General features: G+C 43.0%; 1 protein-coding gene across 2 annotated transcripts in view; it reads left to right on the plus strand.

The window, feature by feature from the left end:
* Positions 1-22,105, plus strand: part of SMIM14 (small integral membrane protein 14) — a 69,096-nt gene that overhangs the window by 16,468 nt on the left and 30,523 nt on the right. For both annotated transcript variants that reach the window (XM_077814599.1, XM_077814600.1), the window contains exon 2: positions 4,541-4,651. In XM_077814599.1, the coding sequence (XP_077670725.1) occupies positions 4,577-4,651 (75 nt within the window). In that variant the 5' untranslated portion in view covers positions 4,541-4,576. The remainder of the gene's footprint in view (positions 1-4,540; positions 4,652-22,105) is intronic.

Below are 22,105 nucleotides of genomic sequence, written 5' to 3' on the forward strand. Positions count from 1 at the left end.
TGTGGCACCTTAGAGACTAACCAATTTATTTGAGCATAAGCTTTCGTGAGCTACAGCATCCGATGAAGTGAGCTGTAGCTCACGAAAGCTTATGCTCACATAAATTGGTTAGTCGCTAAGGTGCCACAAGTACTCCTTTTCTTTTTGGGAAGGGAATGTTTGCAGGAAGGGTTGTGTGCCTAAAGGGAAGATCTAGACGTGAAGACACATTGAGTGCAGGTGGGGAGGGGCGGAGGAAGACGTGCTCTGTTTATGAGGAGAAGGATTTTCTGGGCAACCATGGAGGAGTGGGGAACTTGGCTGATGCACTAGACTGGATTCCGAGCTCACCCCAGGACAGAAGTAAATTCTCTGAATGTTGTTGATGCTTCGGACTTGTAATGGCTTGTAATTTTTAGCTTGTTAGCACTTTTCAACAGTGCCAAAACAGCTATAACAAATGGTTTCCTTTGTCTTTAAATAACTTCATTTGTACAGTGGTTTTTATTGAAGCTGATTTCAAAAGCAAAATTAATTAAATGATTTGTTATAGCATTTTGACAGGTGCTTTTAGATATTGCTGCTATCTGAAACAAAAGAGCAAAGAGAGGATTAGGAGGGCAGTCTTCAATCTTCTTATAAAATTCCACAGTAGTATCTGTGTGTAAAGACAAGACTCAGTGTTCTATGGTTAACACTAATGACAACAAATTTGGATAAATCGAAAAGGTTTCAAGCACTATGGAAAAACTCCAGCATTCCTCCACTGAGTATAGTGGTATGAGGGTCCATGGGCCTGGAGCCCAGGGTTGCAGGGTCCTGGGCAACTAAAATCTATGTTGCCACTAAGGAGCTAGATTCAGTAGCACCCAACAATTACTAGAGGGGTAGATATCACAGGAAGTATTGCCTGAAGAGGCCAGAGCTACAGAATTCTGCAGCCACCTGATGCACATCAACTATTTAAACCAGGAAGTTACCCCAGAGAGCCATCTGAGCAACAACAACTGTAGCTCACGAAAGCTTATGCTCAAATAAATTTGTTAATCTCTAAGGTCTCTAAGGTGCCACAAGTACTCCTTTTCTTTTTGCGAACACAGACTTTGGCTTACTACTGCTATAGACATCGTCACTTGCCCTGTCTTGCGCTTTACTCCTGCCTTTGAGCACGACCCAGCGTGACCTAGGTACCCATCTCCTGACTCAGCTTGGTAACTAATCTCAGCTCCTGCTCTTCAGCCCCTGCCCAATGGACATTACAGGTCCAGCTGCCCAAACCCCAGCCATTACCAGTGCACTGTGTCTAGAGCTACATCCATCCAAAGAGCTTCTAGCAGGAAAGGAGCAGTAAAATTGCAACACACATTGACAGCCAACAGAACAGTTCCCTGTGGTGAAAATATTAAACCAGTTATACACTGGCCTAGAGGATGCCAGATCATATCTCCCTGTAGTGGCAGGCCCTAGGAAAGAGAAGAGCCTGCTACTTACTCAAAGTTAGTGGAGTTATTTCTGTAGCTCAGGGGGGGTCGAGGTTTTTTGTTTTTGGGGCTGGAGGTGCAGGGTTTGATCCACTCTAATATCTGTACTGTCTCTATAGGTACGTATGCAACCACTGCGTATGTAGCTGCAATGGGTGTTTCTTTGAAAACCTGAATTTTAAAAGGTTATTTTTAAGTTGCATTTTCTTTCCAAGTAAATACATAGAGCCCTGCAAATCCACAGATATCCGAGGATATAAAGTGGATATCCGCAAACCATTTTTGTGGATTGCGGCTCGGTTGCAGATAGAAATTTTGCTCTATAAATATTCACATACTGACTTTTTACCATTAGTACTAATCCCTGGACTTCTGGAGCCACACCTGAGAGCTTCTAGCATATGGAGAATGTACAGAGCTTCCTGCTTGCTTTGGTACAGGAAGGAGTTCAATCTTGGAACAAGAAAGATGATTTTTTGTGAAATGGAAACAGTATATTTTGTCTCCCACTGCTCGCCAGCTGCAAACTGTTTACTCAGGAGAGGTGTTGCTGAGCTCTTTAAATATGTTTGTTTTTACTTTAGAAATATCAGTCAAGTGTGTGTGATTTTTCACTGATTCTGCTGGAGTACTTGTAGTAAATCTACAATTTGTATACTTTCATTAAAGTGGTGGGGGATGTGAGATCTTTAACAAACCTACCTTTTCTTCCAGTTGTTTATCTGGGGGTTGAGTTAAATAGTTGGTAACAATAAAAAGGAAAAACAAAGAATTTTAAACAGAATAAAAATAACTCTCCTGTCATTTAACTAGTTTCTGTTTGCTTGATATCTCTGATGTCGTCATAATTCTTCTAGTTTTTAAATTGTGCAAAGAGTCATCTAGGAAAAACAAAAAAGACAAATAACTGGATATCTAGTGATAGGAGGGGGAGAGGGAAGCATGCAAATGGAAAAACCTTCTTGGAGAGAAAAAAATACAAGCAAATGGAAAAACCTTCTTGGAGAGAAAAAAATACAAGCCTTCTTTATACACCATAAGGAAGCAAAAAAGGGCACAACCCTTCTCATTCCTTAGCTTCTTTATAGATGATCTGCCGTATTTACAAAAGGCAGAGTTGCTGTGACTCATAGTGGAGAGGGCTATATGCCGGAACTGGGTGTAGGGATGGATAGGAACTGACATAAGATAAAGCCAATTCTGATTAGTGTGAGGTAAATGGAAAATACATTGTGCAATTTTGTAACAGGATTTTGATACCAAGTATAGCCTAAGAACACACATTGGAGCCAAGATATACTATTAGATTATATGCTCCCATGAGTCTAGCTGGTAGACTGCTGAGCAGATGTGCTTGATTCAGCATATCTTCTGGATACCCTTATTACATGGCTTCCAACTTGCAGACTAACTCTACTCATATGGGACTGTGATGATGCCCTACTGCCAGAGGAAAGTTTGCAGCTGCTTTCTGCTTCTACAGCATCTAAACTTGACGATTGTTCCACCTTGGGGGCCCTGCATGGCCAGCACAAAACCAAGCTGAATCTAGCCCATGATAGTACAAAGTCAGCAATGATGTTTTGACCACAAGTATTATGCAAAACTGATCTGAAGATTCTTACGTTGCTTTAGTAGAGAGAGAAAGCAATTCTGATTTGAGTGCAGGAATGAAAACTATGGGAAACTACCCATTTTTGCCATTAATTAAACCACAAAGAAGACTATTGATAAATGATAAAAATACACTTGTAGAACCACAGCAGTGTATGGTGGATAATTGGTTTTAACAAGTGAATAAACTAGAATGGATTCCCCACTGTTTCCTATTATAATTTCTTTGAACTCTGAATCACTATCACTAGCTGAATGACCTTCTTTGATCTAAAATTAGTATGTGAGGCTCCTTTCTTAAAATAGCTCCAACTACATCCTTCTCCACTCTCACTCTGCCTGTTTCCATTAGATGGCAAGGGTCATTGTGTCTCCTGATAGTAAATAAGTTACAGGGTTTTAATTTTTATTCCTTGCACATACTAGAGGTTGATCTAGGGGAGAATTTTGTAAGTGTCTAATAAAGGGCTTAGGAGTACAAGTCCCACTGATTTTCAAGGGGAATTGTGCTCCTAAATCTCTTAGGAGATTTTTAAAATCTCCCCTCTAGTGAATTCTTTCAGTGGTATGACCGTACTGAAATTTTTCACTTTCTAACTTGAACCATATTGTTCTCAATCCTATTTTGGAATCCCTATGCATGGCATGACCCCTTCTGGAGCACCTACATATGGCATGAGCTTTTTGGGATGCAGTGTCTTGCTTGACAATCTTCTGAAACAAATCCTTGGTTATGATTGACTTCTGACACTACTGAATTTAACAGAGAGCTTCTTTAATATACTTACCTACTATAGCAGTATAAGATTTTCAGATACCATGGTGATGGGATAAGAACGTGGATGGAGATTAAAAGTATTCTGTTCTTGCTTTTCAGTTCAAATGTGGAAATAGACTTTTTTGTCTTAATCATCTACATAATTCTTTGTTGCACCATATTTCTGCCCCAGTCTCCTCCAGTAGGAGTTGTGGGAACTCAGCACATTTCAAATTTAGGGCATTTATTCTTGCAGGGAACTCCCACTGATGTGGAACGAGTATGGAACATTTAATAAATAGAAATTTTGCAGTTAACCAACTCACTGTGCAGCTCAGAGAGCAATTTTACCTTTGTAGTTTTGTCTGTGAAGGGATCTTTCATAATGGCCTGAGGGAAATCCAGATTGCACACAAAACGTAGTAAAAATTATTTGGACCTCTGAGTAAGGGTTTACCAGACACCACTTTAAAAAACAACAACAACAACAACAACAACCCAATACCTCGTACTCTACTTTTTGATTTGTTAAGTAATCAAACATGCCAGTTTTCTCTATTCATCCTGCCAAAAGGAATAAATGGATTACTGTGATTTGTTTTGTTTTTCCCCCTTGGACTAAATGAAGTGAAATTTGATGCATTAGTCTCTGTAAAATAAGGTCAATTGAAAAAGAGTTGATTGTCCTTTTTATTATTGTTCTTTCTAGGTGTTCAGAGCCAACTTTAGGTTTCTACGGATAGTCATGGCAGAAGGTGGATTTGATCCCTGTGAATGCATTTGCTCGCATGAACATGCAATGAGAAGGCTGATCAATCTGGTGAGGCTAACGTGAGGACTGCAGCAATTTTATAATCACAGTTAAATAGGCTGCTGCCGCATCCACATGTTCTTTTAGAATGCCATCTTCTGGATTTTTAGCATGGTTTTAATTTAAATATTTACAAATTGCAGGTGCAGATGATACCTTTCTGTTTAAGATATTTACCAGGGTTGCAGCTGAACAGCATATACTATATCTGCATAGCTACCTTCTGTACCCATTGACTTGTGTCAGTCAGTATAAAACCTAAGGCCCCAATTCTGCAAACACTTGGACTTCATAGGATGACACACATGTAACTGTCTCACATGCACAACATTTGCATGATTAAGGTCTAAATTTGGAAGCGCAAGACTGTAAAAATAAAAAAATGAAATTGTTGAGAGGCAGAACCTGGAAATGGTGTGTGTTTTTCCCAGCTCTGCCACTGACTCACTGAGTAACCTTGAGCAACTTGTTTTACCTGTCGGTGACTTAATTTCTGATCTGTAAAATGGGAATAATTATTTTTTCACCCATATTTGTAATGTACTTGAAGATCTGTGGAAGCAAACCATTTCATAAATGTTTGTTCTAAATATTGACAGCTTTGAACTGTGTCCAGCTAGGGAAATATGGTTACAAGTTTAAATATAATTTGGCTATTTTAAATATTTTAAGATTACACTTATGCGCACACATACAATTGCTTCCTTTAGAGTAGACTACTTCCCCTTTTTCACTTTTGTAGGTTTATTTTATTTCAATTCCTGCCTTAGGGCTGGAATTAATACCCTCTTTAAGGTAGTGAACACCCTCAACTGCTATTGAACCCAATGTGAGTAGAGAGCACTTGGCACCTTGCAGGATCAGATCCTTTTTCCAGTGCTGTACCAGCAATATTTTAACAAGGGCCCACAACAAATACTTTCCCCGTTAGCTTGTGACTAACTCCGTGTCCCAGGGGTATGTGTGGCTAGGAATGAGGAAGCTATTAATTTGTTTTCCCATTTGAAAAAAAACACTTTTTCCTACCCACAACCAAGAAAGGAGACAATAAGCTTATATTAAACTGCATTTTGAAAGGAGTATTCATACCTTAGACTTTGTTCCTGAAAGTATACTGAGTCTATTAGTTGGTGGTATTGCTCAGGGATCGACTTCTGAAGGAGGAGTAGAGATTGGGATGAAGACTTTGTAAGGAGGAAGGGGTAACCTCACATGGTAAAATACATGTTTGGTGCAATCTGGTCCATTTTATAAGGCAAAACATTTGCCCTTAAATATTTGTAAGGATCATGCTTGTCACATATAGCTCAGCAATATCCAGAAAGAGAGAGAGTCAGAGGCCAGGAAATCTCTTACACGTGATCAGGGACAGAATTTTAGCAGGACGTTCAGTCTAGCCCAAGAATTCCATCCAGCATATCGCTACAATAAGAGCCTTTTTTATGAGTTACCAGGGCTGTCCTTAGGCAAATGCAGCATACGCGGCTGTGAAAATTTAGGGCATCCCTGGGTTTTAGGGTATGTCTTCACTAGCAATGTTAAAGCGCTGTCGCGGCAGCGTTTTAACGTGGCTGTGTAGTTACAGCACCAGCGCTGGGAGAGAGCTCTCCCAGCGCTGTAAAAAAACCGCGTCTGCAAGGGGAGTAGCTACTGTAGCTGGTGCACTGTCTACATTGCCATTTTACAGCGCTGAAACTTGCAGCATGCGGGGGGGGTGTTTTTTCACACCCTTGAGCAAGAAAGTTGCAGCACTATAAAGTGCCAGGGTAGACAACGCCTTAGTGTCCACCCTCCCGCCTCTTCCTATCCCTGTTCTGATCCTTCCTGCAGGCTCCCACCACAGCTGGCTGCTGGAGCCTGGTGAATCTTCCTCCAGAGGGAATCTAGTACTTAAGAGTGAAAAAGCCTTCCAGCCTGCCAGACCTATTAGCACAACACTGAAACTGTTAAAGAGCCATTCAAGGGGTAATGAAGCCATTTAACAGGCATTTGCCAATCCCCAGGTATATACTGTCAGTTTCTGAATTTACTGACAAAGGGCTAGTCTACACTGGCAATGTTAAAGCGCTCTCCCAGCGCTCTAAAAAAAACCACCTCCACAACGGGCGTAGCTACCAGCTCTGGTGCTCTGTGTACACTGGCGCTTTACAACGCTGAAATTTGCTGTGCTCGGGGGGTGTTTTTGCACAGCCCTGAGCGAGAAAGTTGCAGCGCTGTAAATTGCCGGTGTAGACAAGCCTAAAAACAGTTGTGCATTACTGTAATATTTACTCAGAACATGTTAGTCTACAGGACCTTAGTTTAAAATTTGTTTTAAAAATATTTCATTAATGTGTTGCTGAAGATTATAAATCACATCTCTAAAAAATCCTTGCATAGATTTTTAGATGCACAATCTAAATATTCATCTTTAGCCTTAAATGCTTGCATCTTCAGACATATAGTTTTTTAAAATAAATCCTTCAAAAGACCACACTTATCTAAAATACACATGTGAGCCCGGGCTGCTGTCGGGCATAGAGGTACCAGTTTAATAATACTGCATGGGGCCCCATAAATCCTAAGGACGGCCCCATGAGTTACTCTTCTACGGCCCAGTCCTGCATAATTGAAATAAATGGAAATTTTGCCAATAGCTTCAAAATGACCAGGAGCAGGCCCAAGGGACTAATTTTTCAGAGGTGCTGAGCTCTCACAGCTTCTGTGGAGTTCTGGGTGCCTAATGCCTCTGAAAATCAGGGCCTAATTTAATGCAGCTCTTAGCTCCCTCAACTAATTAAAGCCAGTGGGGGCTGAGAGTACTCAGTATTTTACAGGAGACATTCAGTATCTTGTAGGATTGGACCCTCAGTGTGAAAGCTTTTTATCGTAGAAAGATACCCAAATTCACTGAGTTATTGCCGGTTTTTCTGTGTTGTATTCACAAAATGTCTGGCTGTATGGCATTTGTCTTAATTCTTGAAAATGTGCAATATACCTTGTTAGTGTCCATAGGTGTATTTACAGAAGCATTACAAAGATTCCCAGACAAATACATTAAACTGGAATTAAGATTGCGAGTACATGTGGCGAAGTCCCAAATCATTCAGTTATGAATGTTTCAGACACATCTGGCCATTCAGATTTGCCCTTTACTCTTAACCCAGACCATTCTAGAATCTTATTATATACATTGGTGTAGTCTGAAATAGTATCCAACATACCTGTGAGTCTTGGCAGATAGGCCTGGTGCAAACAGCACAAAATTTAAAAAGGTGGTTAAAATAGAATACACTCCTTGTTGCAAATACTTCTAAAGTTTTTAAAGATGTCACAGCACTTAAACCTGATTTAAAAAACCACTCAAGCAGCCAACAATACTGCTTACTTACCTGGTATGGCCCTGTAATTCAAAGTGGATCAGAATTACATTAATCAATTTCGGATACCTGGAGATGGTCTCTTGAGGTGGGAGGTTGCCCAGCAGATCTCTTGTCAAGTTTCATTATAACTTCTTGCACTGTGGATTCCGTGGTAGCCCCTCTCACTTCTGTTAGCCTGGAACACTTCCCAGCCAGCATCGTGGGACAGTAGCCATGCTGACTCATGCTTCTGCTCACATCCTTCTCCCATGCATTTACAAATCTGGACCCACTCTCTTCGCCATGTAAAAATCTGTGGATGTGCAGGACTCCCAGCCAGTGCTTTGGCTCTGAATACTGGATTGCCTTCAGTTTCTTTGCACTACATGGAAATTGATTTAAGAGAAACCTTTTTAAACAGCAGTAAAGGGTTGTTAGTGGAATATGGATATGTTTCCACACATCACTTTTGAATCCAGGGAGAACTGGGGTGGGTAAGGTGTCAGTGCATACAAGTTCTACTCTAACTACCTAGGACAGTCTTTTGTGCTTAGTTATTGCTCTCTACATTCAGTTCAAAAGCGTAACTGAACTCTTTAAGATTTAGGAAGTGCAGAGTCCTATAGCAGTTCCATAATTTAGATATCAGTAGGTATTGCTGCTCCAGTTAATGTACCTGCTTGCTATATTGCAGACTAAGGATACCTTGGAGCACAGCCACAGTAAACTTTAAGGCGTTTTACCATATTATGTCTTTCTTGTTTTAGAGCAAATATTTCCATTAATTTTGTAGGGTTGATAACATCTCCAAAATCCCATTGGCCTAAATATATTTATTAGTCAGTAGCAACTTATGAAGATCATTACTGTGTTCATCTTTTCTTTGACCACCATGAACCATGCTTTCAGTAGATATTCCAACTAAGACAGAATGAATTGAATCAAGTGATGAAATGTCAAGCCAGTCAACCAAGCAGCTAATACCAGTGTTTACAATTATTGGATGTTTTAATACGCACAGGACTACAATTACATTTTCATCCCCTCGTTGCTGAATTAAAAAAAGTATCTATTTTGTTCCTGTCTGTATTTTTGCAAGGTTTTATATATATATATATTCTAGCTCTTATGCTGTGCTTTCCATCACTAGATCTCAGAGTGCTTTACAAAAGAGGTCTGTATCATTATCTCCATTTTTGGGAAGGTGAGGCACAGAGAGGGAAGTGACTTCCCCCCCTCAGGTGTATCTATTCACCTGGTTTTGCATGCTTGAAGAGGGAAAAGGCAGGTGGCTTTCTGCCCCTTCTCTACTGCCTCCAAATTCTGGGGGCAGCCAGGGTCTTGTTTGGCTTTCAGTGTAAGTTTTAGAGCATCCTCGGGGTTGCTCTACCTTGTGCTGGCCTATATGGTCCCTATGGGGTTGTTCTGGCAGGATTGATAGAGCATATTGCCCTTGTACACTGGTGCTCCCAACATACCACCTATGTCAACTGGGCTAAGAGCAGATAATTTAGGGCCAGCTGTGTGGACTTCATGCTACTCAGGGATTACCATATCCAAGCGCTCTTTAAATCGGCTTTCCATTGGTGCAAAGGGGACAGAGCAGAGGCCAGGATCTGAAAGAGGATATATTTCTATTTATACTCCTTAGAAGGAGACCAGAGGTTGGGGGAAGCTGAAGGAAAGTTAAGGAAGCATTTTCCTTTCCCTTCCTGTGGACCTGCAGAAAGCAACAAGCTCCAGTGACGCTTAGAAAGCTTGCCAGACAAATTTTAGGAGGCCCTATGGGGTCACCCCTGACTCTCAATGAACGTTAGGGCTTGGCTACACTTGCGAGTTTGAGCACATTAAAGGAGCCCCGGACGCACTAGCTCACTACCCGTCCACACTGGCAAGGCATGTAGAGCGATCTGACTCCACGGCTACAGTGCTCCTGGTACTCCACCTCGGCGAGTGGAATAACATTTTGTGTGCCCCTGCTGGAGCGCCGCGGCGCCAGTGTGGACGCCCTGGTCTGTTAGCATGCTCTCCAGAAGTGTCCTCCAGAAGTGTCCCACAATGCCTGTTCTAGCCACTGTGGTCATCACTTTGAACTCTACTGCCTTGCCCTTAGGTGACGAACCGTCAGACCCGCCCTTTAAATTCTCTGGGAATTTTGAAAATCCCCTTCCTGTTTGCTCAGCCAGGCACGGAGTGCTCTCAGCAAATCTTTCCAGGTGACCATGCCTCCACACGCCAGGCAATCCCCAGTATGGAGCAATGGCGAGGTGCTGGACCTCATCAGTGTTTGGGGGGAGGAAGCTGTCCAGTCCCAGCTGCGCTCCAGCTCTAGGAATTACAATACCTTTGGGCAGATATCAAGGGACATGACAGAGACTCACTGCAGTGCAGGGTTAAAGTGAAGGACCTGCGGAATGCCGCCACAAAGCCCGTGAGGCAAACAGCCACTCCGGTGCTGCCCCTGCGACCTGCCGTTCCCACAAAGAGCTGGATGCAATACTTGCGGGCGACCCCACCTCCATTCCGAGTACCACCATGGACACTTCAGAGCCCAGTTCAACAAGGCGGGAGGAGGAGGAGGAGGAGCAAAGCGGGAGCGAGGGTGCTGAGGTGGAGGAAGATACCCCAGAATCCCTAGATGCGTGCAGCCAGGAGCTGTTGTCAAGCCAGGAGGTAGCCAGTTGCAGCGGCCAGTGGTTGGGGAAGGACAAACACCAGAGGAGGTTCCCGGTAAGCGTCTTTTATTTTGGGAAGGAAGTTATTCGGTGCAGGCTCTTGGGATGAGAAGGGTTAGGGCTGCATACATGCCTAGATGCGGAATAGGCGTTGATGTGCTCTCTCATCGCGGTAATCAGCTTCAGTGATCTCTTCAAAGGTCTCATCTAGAACTTGGGCAATGCGCTTGCGCAGGTTTCTCGGGAGAGCCACTGTGGTTCTTGTCCCAGTAAAGCTAACTTGTCCGCACCACTGTGCCGTGAGGGGCGGGGGACCACTGCTGCACACAGGCAAGCGGCATATAGGCCAGGACAGAAGCCGCATTGTAGTAGAAGACCCTCCCTTGCTTCCCAGGTCACCTCCAGCAGAGAGAGATCTTCCAGGACGAACTCCTGTGGAAAATGTGGGGACAGTGTTCAGTATAGGGGCCCCCTGCCACTGTTGGCTCTCCCCAAAGCACAGAAACCCAGAGGACAGTACAGCCATGAAACAATCAGTCACGCTTGACCCTGTGCTTACTTACCATTTTGGGGCTCCCGTGGATTATGTGCACTTGCTTTGGGACAGATAAATTATGCTATTGTGTAGACTGTGCTTGCCCTTAAGTACGGGGGAATCATTGCTCTGTGTGGTGTGAACAATGCTGCCTCTGTTAAGTGTTGCATTTTGCCTTTACAGATGCAACCTTGAGATCTCAGCCGTCCATGTTATTACCAGTCGAAAGACTCCAAAGAAATAGAAAGAGGCCACGTAGAAGCAAGGAAGACATGTTGCATGAAGTAATGCAGCATTCAAGTAATGAAAATTGAAAAGTCAGGAGTGGCGGGACAGTGAAAGGAGGGTCCGCCAGCAGAATGAGGCGCGCCGGCACAAAAGTGCGGTGCTCCGGCAGCAAAGCATGGATCGGCTGATAAACATAATGGAGCACTAAGCAGACTCGATCCAGGCGCTCGTAGCCATGCAGGTGGAGCACTGCCATGCAGGTGGAGCACTACCGTGCCCGACCCCCCCCTGCAGTCCTTGTCCCAAAACTCTTTCCCTTGTGACCCCATGTCACCTCCAACCCACTTTTCCGAACATCCAGGTTCTTACCGCCACCAGCTTCTCCAACACCTGTAGCTTCACTACCCAGCCCTGAAAACTACGACCCTTACCCACTGCACTCAACCCCCATCACCATGCAGTATAGCCATCCTGAAGTGCAGCACTCATTGCACAGCACTCCAGACAGGAAGGCTGAGTATGATAACAGGACATACGCAAATCTTTGATTGTACCATTCCCCACCCCACCCCCTTGCCCTTTGTTTCCGAAGCAGTTGTGTTTCTTTTCAATAAATGAGTTTTCTTTTCAATAAATGGATTTTTTGGCTTTGAAAACATTCTTTATAATTGCATAAAGTAAAATACCTTAGCGCAGGAAAGAAACAGGCACTGCAAGTCAGCGTAGGAAACACAGATTCCTACTAACCACTGAAGGGCACCAGACATTACTGGTGACTTTCAGTCTCAAATTGCTCCCTCAAGGCATCCCTAATCCTTGCAACCCCGTGCTGGGCCCCTCTAGTAGCCCTGCTCTCTGGCTGTTCAAATTCAGCCTCCAGGTGTTGAACCTCCGAGTTCCATGCCTGAGTGAATCGTTCACCCTTCCCTTCACAAATGTTATGGAGGGTACAGCACGCGGATATAACTGCAGGGATGCTGTCATCAGCCAGGTCCAGCTTCCTATACAGAGAGCACCAGCAGCCCTTTAAACAGCCAAAAGCACACTCCACAGTCATTCTGCACTGGCTCAGCCTGTTGTTGAACCGCTCCTTGCTGCTGTCAAGGCTCCCTGTGTAGGATTTCATGAGCAACGGCATTAAAGGGTAAGTGGGGTCTACAAAGATCACAGTGGGCATTTTGACTTCCCCTAAGGTGATCTTCTGGACTGGGAAAAAAAGTCCCGGCTTGCAGCTTCCTGAACAGGCCAGTGTTCCGAAAGATGCGTGCATCATGCACCTTTCCGGGCCAGCCTGCGTTAATGTCAATGAAACGCCCACGGTGATCCACATGCGCCTGGAGAACCATAGAGAAATACCCCTTCCGATTAACGGACTTGGAGGCTAGGTGGGCTGGTGCCAGAATTGGAATATGCGTCCCATCTATCACCCCTCTGCAGTTAGGAAAACCCATTTGCGCAAAGCCATCCACAGTGTCATGCACATTACCCAGAGTCACGGTTCTTCTGAGCAGGATGCGATTAATGGGTCTGCAAACTTGCATCAACACAATTCCAATGGTAGACTTTCCCACCCCAAACTGGTTAGCGACCGATCAGCAGGTGTCTGGAGTTGCCAGCTTCCAGACTGCAATAGCCACCCGCTTCTCCATGGTCAGGGCAGCTCTCAGTCTCATGTCCTTGCGCCGCAGGGTGGGGGCGAGCTCCTCACACAGTCCCATGAAAGTGGCTTTTCTCATCCAAAAGTTCTGCAGCCACTGCTCATCATCGCAGACTTGCATGACCATGTGATCCCACAATTCAGTGCTTGTTTCCCAAGCCCAAAACTGGCGTTCCACGGTGGTGAGCATGTCCGTGAATGCCACAAGCAAATTCGTGTCATATGCGTTACTCGAGTCAATATCATTGTTGGAGCCCTCACTGTCACTTTGGATCATAAGGAATAACTCGACTGCCAATGTGACGTGCTGGCGAGACTCGTCAGCATACTCCTCAGCAGTTCGGTCTCCATTCCCGCAGACTGAAAGAGAAGACAGAGCGTGCAGCACAAAAACCGCTGAAAGATGGCGCCAAATGTGGACGGAAGCACAGGGATTGCTGGGATGCGATCTGATGCATCACGGGTCTTTGGGACAGGACCCAGAATGTTCTGCACCTCCCATCCCCTTCCCACAAGCCACAGCGCCAGAATGGGAAGAGGTGCTCTGTGAGATAGCTGCCCGTAATGCACCGCTCCCAATGCTGCTGCAAGTACCGCAAGTGTCGCCACGCCAGTGCGCTTGCAGCTGTCAGTGTGGACAGACTGCAGCGCTTTCCCTACTGCGCTTTCCGAAGGCGGGTTTAACTCAAAGTGCTCTACATCTGCAAGTGTAGCCATGCCCTTTGACTCATTAGGGACCTACATCCTTCTCTAAGCCTTAGGTGGCTCAGAAGGACCGTTCTCCCCAAGTGCTAATGAGCAATCTCAGGGTTTAGCTACACTTGCAAGTTAGAGTGCATTAAAGCAGCCCCAGGCGCCCTAACTCACGACCCGTCCACACTTAGAGCACCTGGACTCTGCAGCTGGAGTGCTCCTGGTAATCCACCTCCACGAGAAGCATAACACTTGCTGCGCCTCGGCTGAAACGCCCTGACATCAGTGTGAATGAGGTGTTGCATTACTGTGCTGCAATCGGCCTTCGGAAATGTCCCATAATCCCCTTAAGTCAAGTGGCCACTCTTGTCATTGTTTTGGAATCGGCTGTAGGAGTGCGATATGCCCTTTCAAAGCTCAGTTTCTGACAGCCAGCATACTTATCTGCTCCAGGACAAAGCAACCATTAGTGTGGAATGTTGCTTGCTGTGAGTGTGAGAAAGAGAGAGAGAGATGTGGGGGGAGGGGTGTGTGCTGCTGTCCGAACTTACAAGACAGCATGCTGACATGCTCTCAGCCCCCCAAAAACCCACTCTCTCTCCCCCCACATCCACACAACACATTCCCTGTCACACTCCACCCCATCCCCCCATTTGAAAAGCACGTTGCAGCCACTTGCATGCTGGGATAGCTTCCACAATGCACTGCTCTCTGTGGCATTGCAAGAGCTGCTAATGTGGCCACGCCAGTGTGCTTGAATCTGACAGTGTGGACACACTGCAGCATTTTCCCTATTGCACTCTCCGAGGGCTAGTTTAACTCACAGCGCTCTACATCTGCAAGTGTAACCATGCCCTCAGCTTCAGTCTACACTTCAAGTGCTGTAGTGAAGACACTTGCTACAGTGACACAAGTTATTTTTTCCGTATCTTTAGTAAATCCATCCCCTGGAGAGGCCATTGCTAGGTAAGTGGAAGAATTCTTCCATCGACCTAGCTGTGTTTCTGGTGGGAGTTAGGCTGACCTAACTGAGTCAGGCAAGGAGTGAAATTATTCACAGCCCTCAGCAATGTAGCCAGATCAAACTAATTTTTAGTTGTAGACGAGGCCTAAAATTCACAGAGGAGGTCATTAGCCATCTTTGACTTATGAGGTTGGAGCTCTGGTGACCCTCCTAAGGTAGTGTGAGTCACAAGGGAAAAACAGAGGGCCTGAACCCGCAAGGTGCTGGGTGCCTCCTGAGTGCTCTATGATTGCATTGACTTCCAGCCCTCTTGAGTTCATTTGGATTAAGGGTTCTGTCACCTTGCAGGAGTGAACCCATAAAATGTATAATGAAAACAGTGGTAGGTAAGTGATACCTAAAACAAGCAGAATACATGTGAACAAATCCATTTCTAGATCAAACAGTCCAAGTGGAGGCAGATTTCTAAGCAGGTAAAAGTTAAGTATAGCCGTGTCTGTCTCAGGGAGACCACTTTTCCCATAAGAGAGTTAATCTGAAAGTTCAAGACAGCTGTCATTCTTTCCATCTCCCAGTTCTGAGCCTTGCACTATGCTGATTAACTAGTAATAATAATAATTTCTCTGTGATCACTCATGACTACCTGGAGTTGAAATTTGCTTACATTGTTTGATCTTTTTATTAAAAGTAGTAGAAAGACTATTGATTGTACATTGAAAATTTCAGTAACTCTGTTTCCTAGGAGTAATTATAATTTGTAAACTATGTGGTAGCTGGACTGTTTTTGATAATCTGAACCTTTATGGCTGCCTCTTTTCCTTTTAATGATAAAAAGAAATCATACTGTATCTCTAGCGCCACCAAGTGACTACAAAGTCAGTTAAACTATGAGTCATTAAGGTTTTGATCCTTCAAAACCATCTGCCTGGAAATGCAGCTGTAGGTGTCAGCCCATGTGGGTCACTTTGCAGAATAGAGCCCTTCCATTATTTGGTCAAAAAAATATGCATGTTGTTTGTTTGTATGTTAGATATAAGTCTGGTAGTTCCCTCTCAAGATCTGCTTTTGTTGTTTAATGTTATCTGAAGCAGTCTGATTAGAATGATCATTTCTGGACTCTGATTTGTTGTCTATTATTCCATGCTGCCAGAGGCATTATGAAACTCCCTGCTATGTTCAGCTTGAATGGTAGGAGATGGGAAGGTCTCTTCCCCTGACTTTTGTATTGATACCTTGCTCTGCTGCATCACTCCTTTCTGTGTTCACTAACAGCGGGGTATTGGTCACATCCTAGTCTCCCAGCAAAGCAACACAACAAAGAAACAATATAGAGTATGAAATTGGGGTCGGGGGAGGAGAAAAGGGGGGACCAATATGACTGAGAGGAGAGAAAAAGGGAGGAGCAATTCCTGCCTGGAGTGGAGCACCCATTACACAACAACCATCTCCTCTCTGCTGAACTGTTTCTCTTCTGCATTCCCGTCCATATTATTTCTTACCCTTCAATTATAAAATGAGCATAATGTTTCTGTGATGGGTTCCCCACAGGGTGCCACTTGGAACTGGGGTACCACTGAGCCCACCTGACCCACCAGCCTGGGTTCCCTTTACACTGTACTGCTATGCAGCCTGTCAAGTCCTTCCCCCAGGCTTCAGACTGCACTTTCTCAGCACAGATAGGGACACACCCAGCTGTAGTTACACACACACATGCTGAGATCAGTTCTGCATGGGAAGGCTCTGCTAAGGAACTGCCCAGTACTCAAGTGCACACCCCCTCTACAGAGTAAACCCCAAATTATACCATCTTGTGCTGCACAGAGAACTGTACAGCATAAGTTCATAAAATTCACCCTCTCCCTCAAATGTGGAGAGAGAAATGCAACAGCTTTTTGCCCTAAGTATTGTTTCCAAACACTGGTTTTAGACAAAACAAAAACAATTTTATTAACTACAAAAGATAGATTTTAAGTGATAGCAAACAGATCAAAGCAGATTACTGAGCAAATAAAACAAACCCTCAAACTAAGCTTAAGGTACTAAGGAAACTGGTACAAGTAGCAAATTCTCACCCTAAATGTTGTTTTAGGCAGATTGCAGAGATTCTTGAAAACCAGCTGCACTGACCTGCAGCTTAAAACTTCAGATATTTCATCCACAGGCTAGACACCCTTCCAGCCTGGGCTCAGCTCTTCTCCTCCCCTCAGTTTTTGTTTCTTAGATGTTTCCAGCAGTCATCCTGGGTGGGGATTCTCAAATGAACCTCAATTATGTCACTCCCCTGCCTTAAATAGATTTTACATATGGCAGGAATCCTTTGTCTTCCAGTGTGATTCCCACCTCCGGCTAGTGGAAAAGTACTAATTTTATCATGGAGTCTAGTATCAAGTGACTTGATCACATGACCCTGCAGCCATAACTCAAAGTCTCTTTGCAGCATCCACAGGAAGGCTTTCCAGGAAGGTGGGAGATTAGCATCTTCAAAAATCTATTGTTTTTCCCAATGGCCCTTTCCAGCCAGCAGTCAAACCAATTGCCTTCTGTCTAGTTGGTGTTCCCCAGGTGTAAACACATTTGTAATAGGTGCATAGACAATATTCCTGACTTCAGATACAAAAATGATACATGCATACAAATCTGATAATCATATTCAGTAAATCATAACCTTTCCAATGATATTTCACATGACCCATCTTGCATAAAATACATCTTAGTTATGCCATTATCATATTATAACAATATTTCTGTAAATAATATGGGGCGTAGTGTCACAGTTTCCCCCTCTGATCACCACCATTCCTCCTCCTCCTGCCTGGATGGTCTGATGATGGTTCTAGATTCTGAGGTATGGTTTAAAATCCAAGTATTCTGTCCCGAAAGGCACTAAACACTCCCCCTCTCTCATTGTCAGTGGGAGAGGATTGGACTCCATTTTTTTCCCTCTGTCCTCATACCTCCAACTATTATTCTATCATCATCTTGCCACTCACTTAAAGTGTATTTGGGAGTGTGGGGTGTTTGTTTCTCTTTGCCTATTTCTCTGAGGGAAGCTAATTTTATTTAAGGGACAATTTAATTCCATCAATACACCCTCCCTCTCTTTCTCATTTCTCTTGCCCAGCTTGTAGGTGTCAGTTTCTGCATCTTTAAATATGAACTTGATGGATAGTACTAGGATTCAGTTCGCAACCTGGCTTGTACTCTGTGCTGGCCTATCATACTGGCAGCAATTTATTTATCTTGTTGTTTACTAAATCATTAATATCCTTTTGACAGAACAGATGTGGCTGCCCAACTAAACTAAAGGAGTGACTTCCTTATCCAGAAGCATCAGACTGCGATCAGGAGCATGCCACGCTGTTCTCATATTCTAGCATAATTGGAAAAACATGGAGTTTATGATTGGGACACAGAAAATTTTCACCACAATGCAGAGATTTTGCTTTTCTTGCAGAAAATGTTCACCCAATACTAGCTATGGTTCTGTCTTAACAGGACTTGATTAGTGGGATGAATAAAGTATCACCATATCAAGTTCAAACTACTTGTCCTTGTCTCCCAGTTAGTTACCCTTGTCTCTTTTTTTTCCTTTTCATCCTCTTCCTTTTCTGCTCTCTCATCTTGGTATCTCACTGACATCCTTTTCTGGACTTTTTTTATCAGAACCATTTGTATGGAAATTCCTGAGCTGGTCCACAAGGGATCTTCTTGTTCACATGTTTCCTGAATACCCACTTCTTCCATGAAGTCCTCAAAATTAACCAACTAAAACATTTATCTTAATCTCCCCACCACCACCACCAAAATAAAAGCATCCTTCTTCATGCCATGATGCTGTAAATTAGGCCTCAATGGATTATCTTGCAGGTGTAATTCCTGTCCTTTCTCTTCCTGTCTTGTTACCCCCCCCCCCATTGCATCACTTATGATACTAGTTTGTAAGATGTTTGGCGCACGGATTATATCTATTTATCTGTTTTGGGCAATTCCTAGCAAATTCTTGAGTGCCATGAGAATGAGTAAGAATATAGTTATAGAGTATTTGCCAAATATTGTGCACTTAGTCATTTTTAAATTGCTTTAATAATACTTCTAAAGTTCCAAACATTTTTAAATAATCTTTGTCCCTCATAGTTCATATTTGGCATGATTCCCTGTCCTTACTGAGGCAAAACTACTGTATTTAAAGGGTTTTTTGCTGGAGTAGGGACTGCAGAACGGGGCCTAATGTTCATGAGGCTGCTGATGTCTGAGCGTAGCTTGGAAGCATAGCTTGGAAGCTGATCCAAGCAGGATTGAGCCACATTACACTGGAGTAAATAAAGAGAGGATCCAGTTTTTTAGTACAGTGAGTTCACAAAAACATTAAGGGAAGCAGCCACTGAGACCATTTTATTATTGTATTGTGGTAGCACTCAAAGGCCCCAAGTTTTGAGGCTTCATTGTGCTAAGAACTGTACAAACTCCTAGCAAAACTTAATACCTCTTGTAATAGGAGGAGTGGGACACATCCAGGTTTTCAGCATGCTTCTTGGACACAGTTAAAACATGGTAAGGACCTGTCTACACTACAAGTTGAAACCATGCTTTAACTGTGTCATGGGGCAGCTGGATTTTAACACCGCTGCATTAGCAGTGTGAACTGGGAGGTGCATCTGGAAAAGAGAGAGGTGCATCTGGAAAAATGTAAGGAGTTGTTTGAAACATTAATCGGAGGGATTCTTGTCTTCTGAACTGGGTATTGGTTTTTACAAAGCCAAAAATATTCATTTGGGTCAGAGGGGAGAGGTGGGATCTTCCCACCTGATCTAGAAATACCTGCCCCTTCTTCCCGCCATACCCTTGGGTTTGGGTTCCCATTTTAAATATTTCAATAGGTGGGCAGTGACCTTTTGTAATTCAACAACTGGGTAAGGAGTCATTTTTACATCTTTGGTATCTTCACACTCCAAAATCTGCTTTAAATAAAGCAAACTCCAAAACTGACACAGGAACTCTTCTTGTATGTTTGGATGGTGTTTTAGCTCATTTTGCCCTGGAAGGGGACATTTTAAAAAATGTACTTGGAAGGAGATAAAAAGGACATTATTGGGTTTAAAAATATTTTTTAGCTGTATCACCAGTAAGGCTTTAGATTATTGAAACTGAAAATTTTGACACTCTAACTTCTTCTTCACCCTTTCTGTTGTTTCCATTTCGCCTTTAACTCAATTTGGACAATAAAACATACTCTAGTCACTTTCACTTCTGGGTCTTATGTACTAGTACAATGCTGCAACATTGGGGTGGCAGACATTACGCAGGGAACCTCTAAATCCAAACACAAAACAGTTACATGAAAGAAAATAATAAAAGCACTTCTATTAATATTTGGTTTTGTAAGTTCTCCCTCTCCCAGCTCCTTCCTTTTTAAACAAAGCCTAATTGCTTAAACCCTAAGTATCTGACAGTGTCCTCTTTAGGGCTTGATCCAAAGCCCACTGAAATCAATAGAAAGACTCTCATGGACTTCAGTGGGCTGTGGATCAGGCCCTATGATTAAGATGCTAATCCTGAACTGAATTTATGTTTTTGAGAACATGGAAGTCTCTCCACTGGAAAACAAATAAAAACAACGCTAATATTCATTAATATTTTCATACCTTTGAGCATAAAATGTTATCCAATTTTAGAATTAACGTCTGACTGTCCTCAAATCAAAACCACACCTCTCCCAGCACCATATCATTGAGATTGTCTTTCAGTTGAACTGCAGCCACTAAAACTGAGCTACTTTATCTTTCTTTTCTAACTGAAGAATGGAATTCATTGGTGAAATCTGTATTTTAAAATAAAAAAATTAGTTCCACTTTTAAATATTGTTATCCCATAAACCTTCACCCACAACTCCCCACCTCTTTAGACCAAAACATTTAACTACAGAAACTGTTCAGACTCTAAGAATTGCTCCTCTTTCACTTATGATACTTGAAATACACAATATTCAGAATTTCTAATAGTTACTGTGTCCCCTATGGAAGCATTTAGCAGGAAATAGGCAGAGTTGGTAAGAGAAGAGGTATTCTAGTTCTAGTAAGAAGTTTTTTAGCTATCCCCACTATTTAACTTACATATGCCTCCTGTAAGATATAGTGAAGTCTCTTTTTCTTTCATTTAGACTAATTTAATGACCACAATGGGATCAGACTTGTACAGGGTTACATGGAATTAGAGCCAATGCTCCAGTTTGAACTGAGCAAAACCTGTTTTTCTTTACACCAATTAATTTCAAATAATCCACTACGTTCTATCACAAGAGAACAATTTGTTTGCAAGTCACGTCATTGTTTTAAACAAATAAATTACATAGCTCCATCAGTTATGTAATCACATTTGAACTCACATTGAACAGGTGGCTGGAGTTTTTCACAAACTTGTGGGCAGTAAGGGAAAGAGGGCATAAATAATGTTCCAATAACAATTACAGGAGTGTGCATGATCTGTAGCTTCTTAAGAACTGTTTCATGATGTGGGTAATCTTTTTTAGATAGGACCTTAAGCAACTCATGCGTCTTTAAAAAGAAAAACTCAAATGCAAGACTAAAATACTTGATTTTTTTATGTTGCTCAATATGGATATAGGAGACACTATTAAAAAGTAAACTTCCTGCAGACAGGGATTCATGTGACTAAATTTGCATTACTATGTATTGTTTCCCATAGAGATTCATTTCACACAGCTCATAGGAAATGTGCACTTTTTAGCACTTACGTCTTGCAAACAGGTGTTTCAGAACATAGTCTGAAATTTTCAAAGCTGCCTAAAGGACTTGGCATCTAAAACCCCCTAAAACTAAGGCTATGTCTCCACTACCACGGTAAGTCGACCTACGCTATGCAACTCCAGCTACGTGAATAACGTAGCTGGAGTCTATGTACCTTAGGTCAAGTTACCGCGGGGTCTACACCATGGGGAGTTGACAGGAGAAAATCTTACCTTACTTTTCTTGTCGGGGGTAGAGTACAGGGGTCAACTGGAGAGTGATCTGCTGTCGATTTGGCGGGTCTACACTAGACCTGCTAAATGGACTGCCGGTGGATCGATCTCAGAGTGTTGATTTTAGCTGTCGTGTAGACCTGCCCTAAATGAGTATTGTGTGAGCAAATACTCTGAAACTCACAGCCAGAGTATTCTGTTATCTTTACTCTTTAAGGGTTCATTAGTATATTTGTTTATGGATAAAACAGACCTTGTCGATGTATTCAACAAGAAAATATTTTTCAGTTATGTCAAACAATTCTTCTAGTGCAGTGGTTTTCAACCTGTGGTCCATGGAGCCCCGGGGGTCTGCAGACTATGTCTAAGATTTCCAAGGGGGTCCATACCTCCA

This window comes from Eretmochelys imbricata, chromosome 4, assembly GCF_965152235.1.
Source record: "Eretmochelys imbricata isolate rEreImb1 chromosome 4, rEreImb1.hap1, whole genome shotgun sequence".
NCBI classification, from domain to species: Eukaryota; Metazoa; Chordata; order Testudines; family Cheloniidae; genus Eretmochelys; species Eretmochelys imbricata.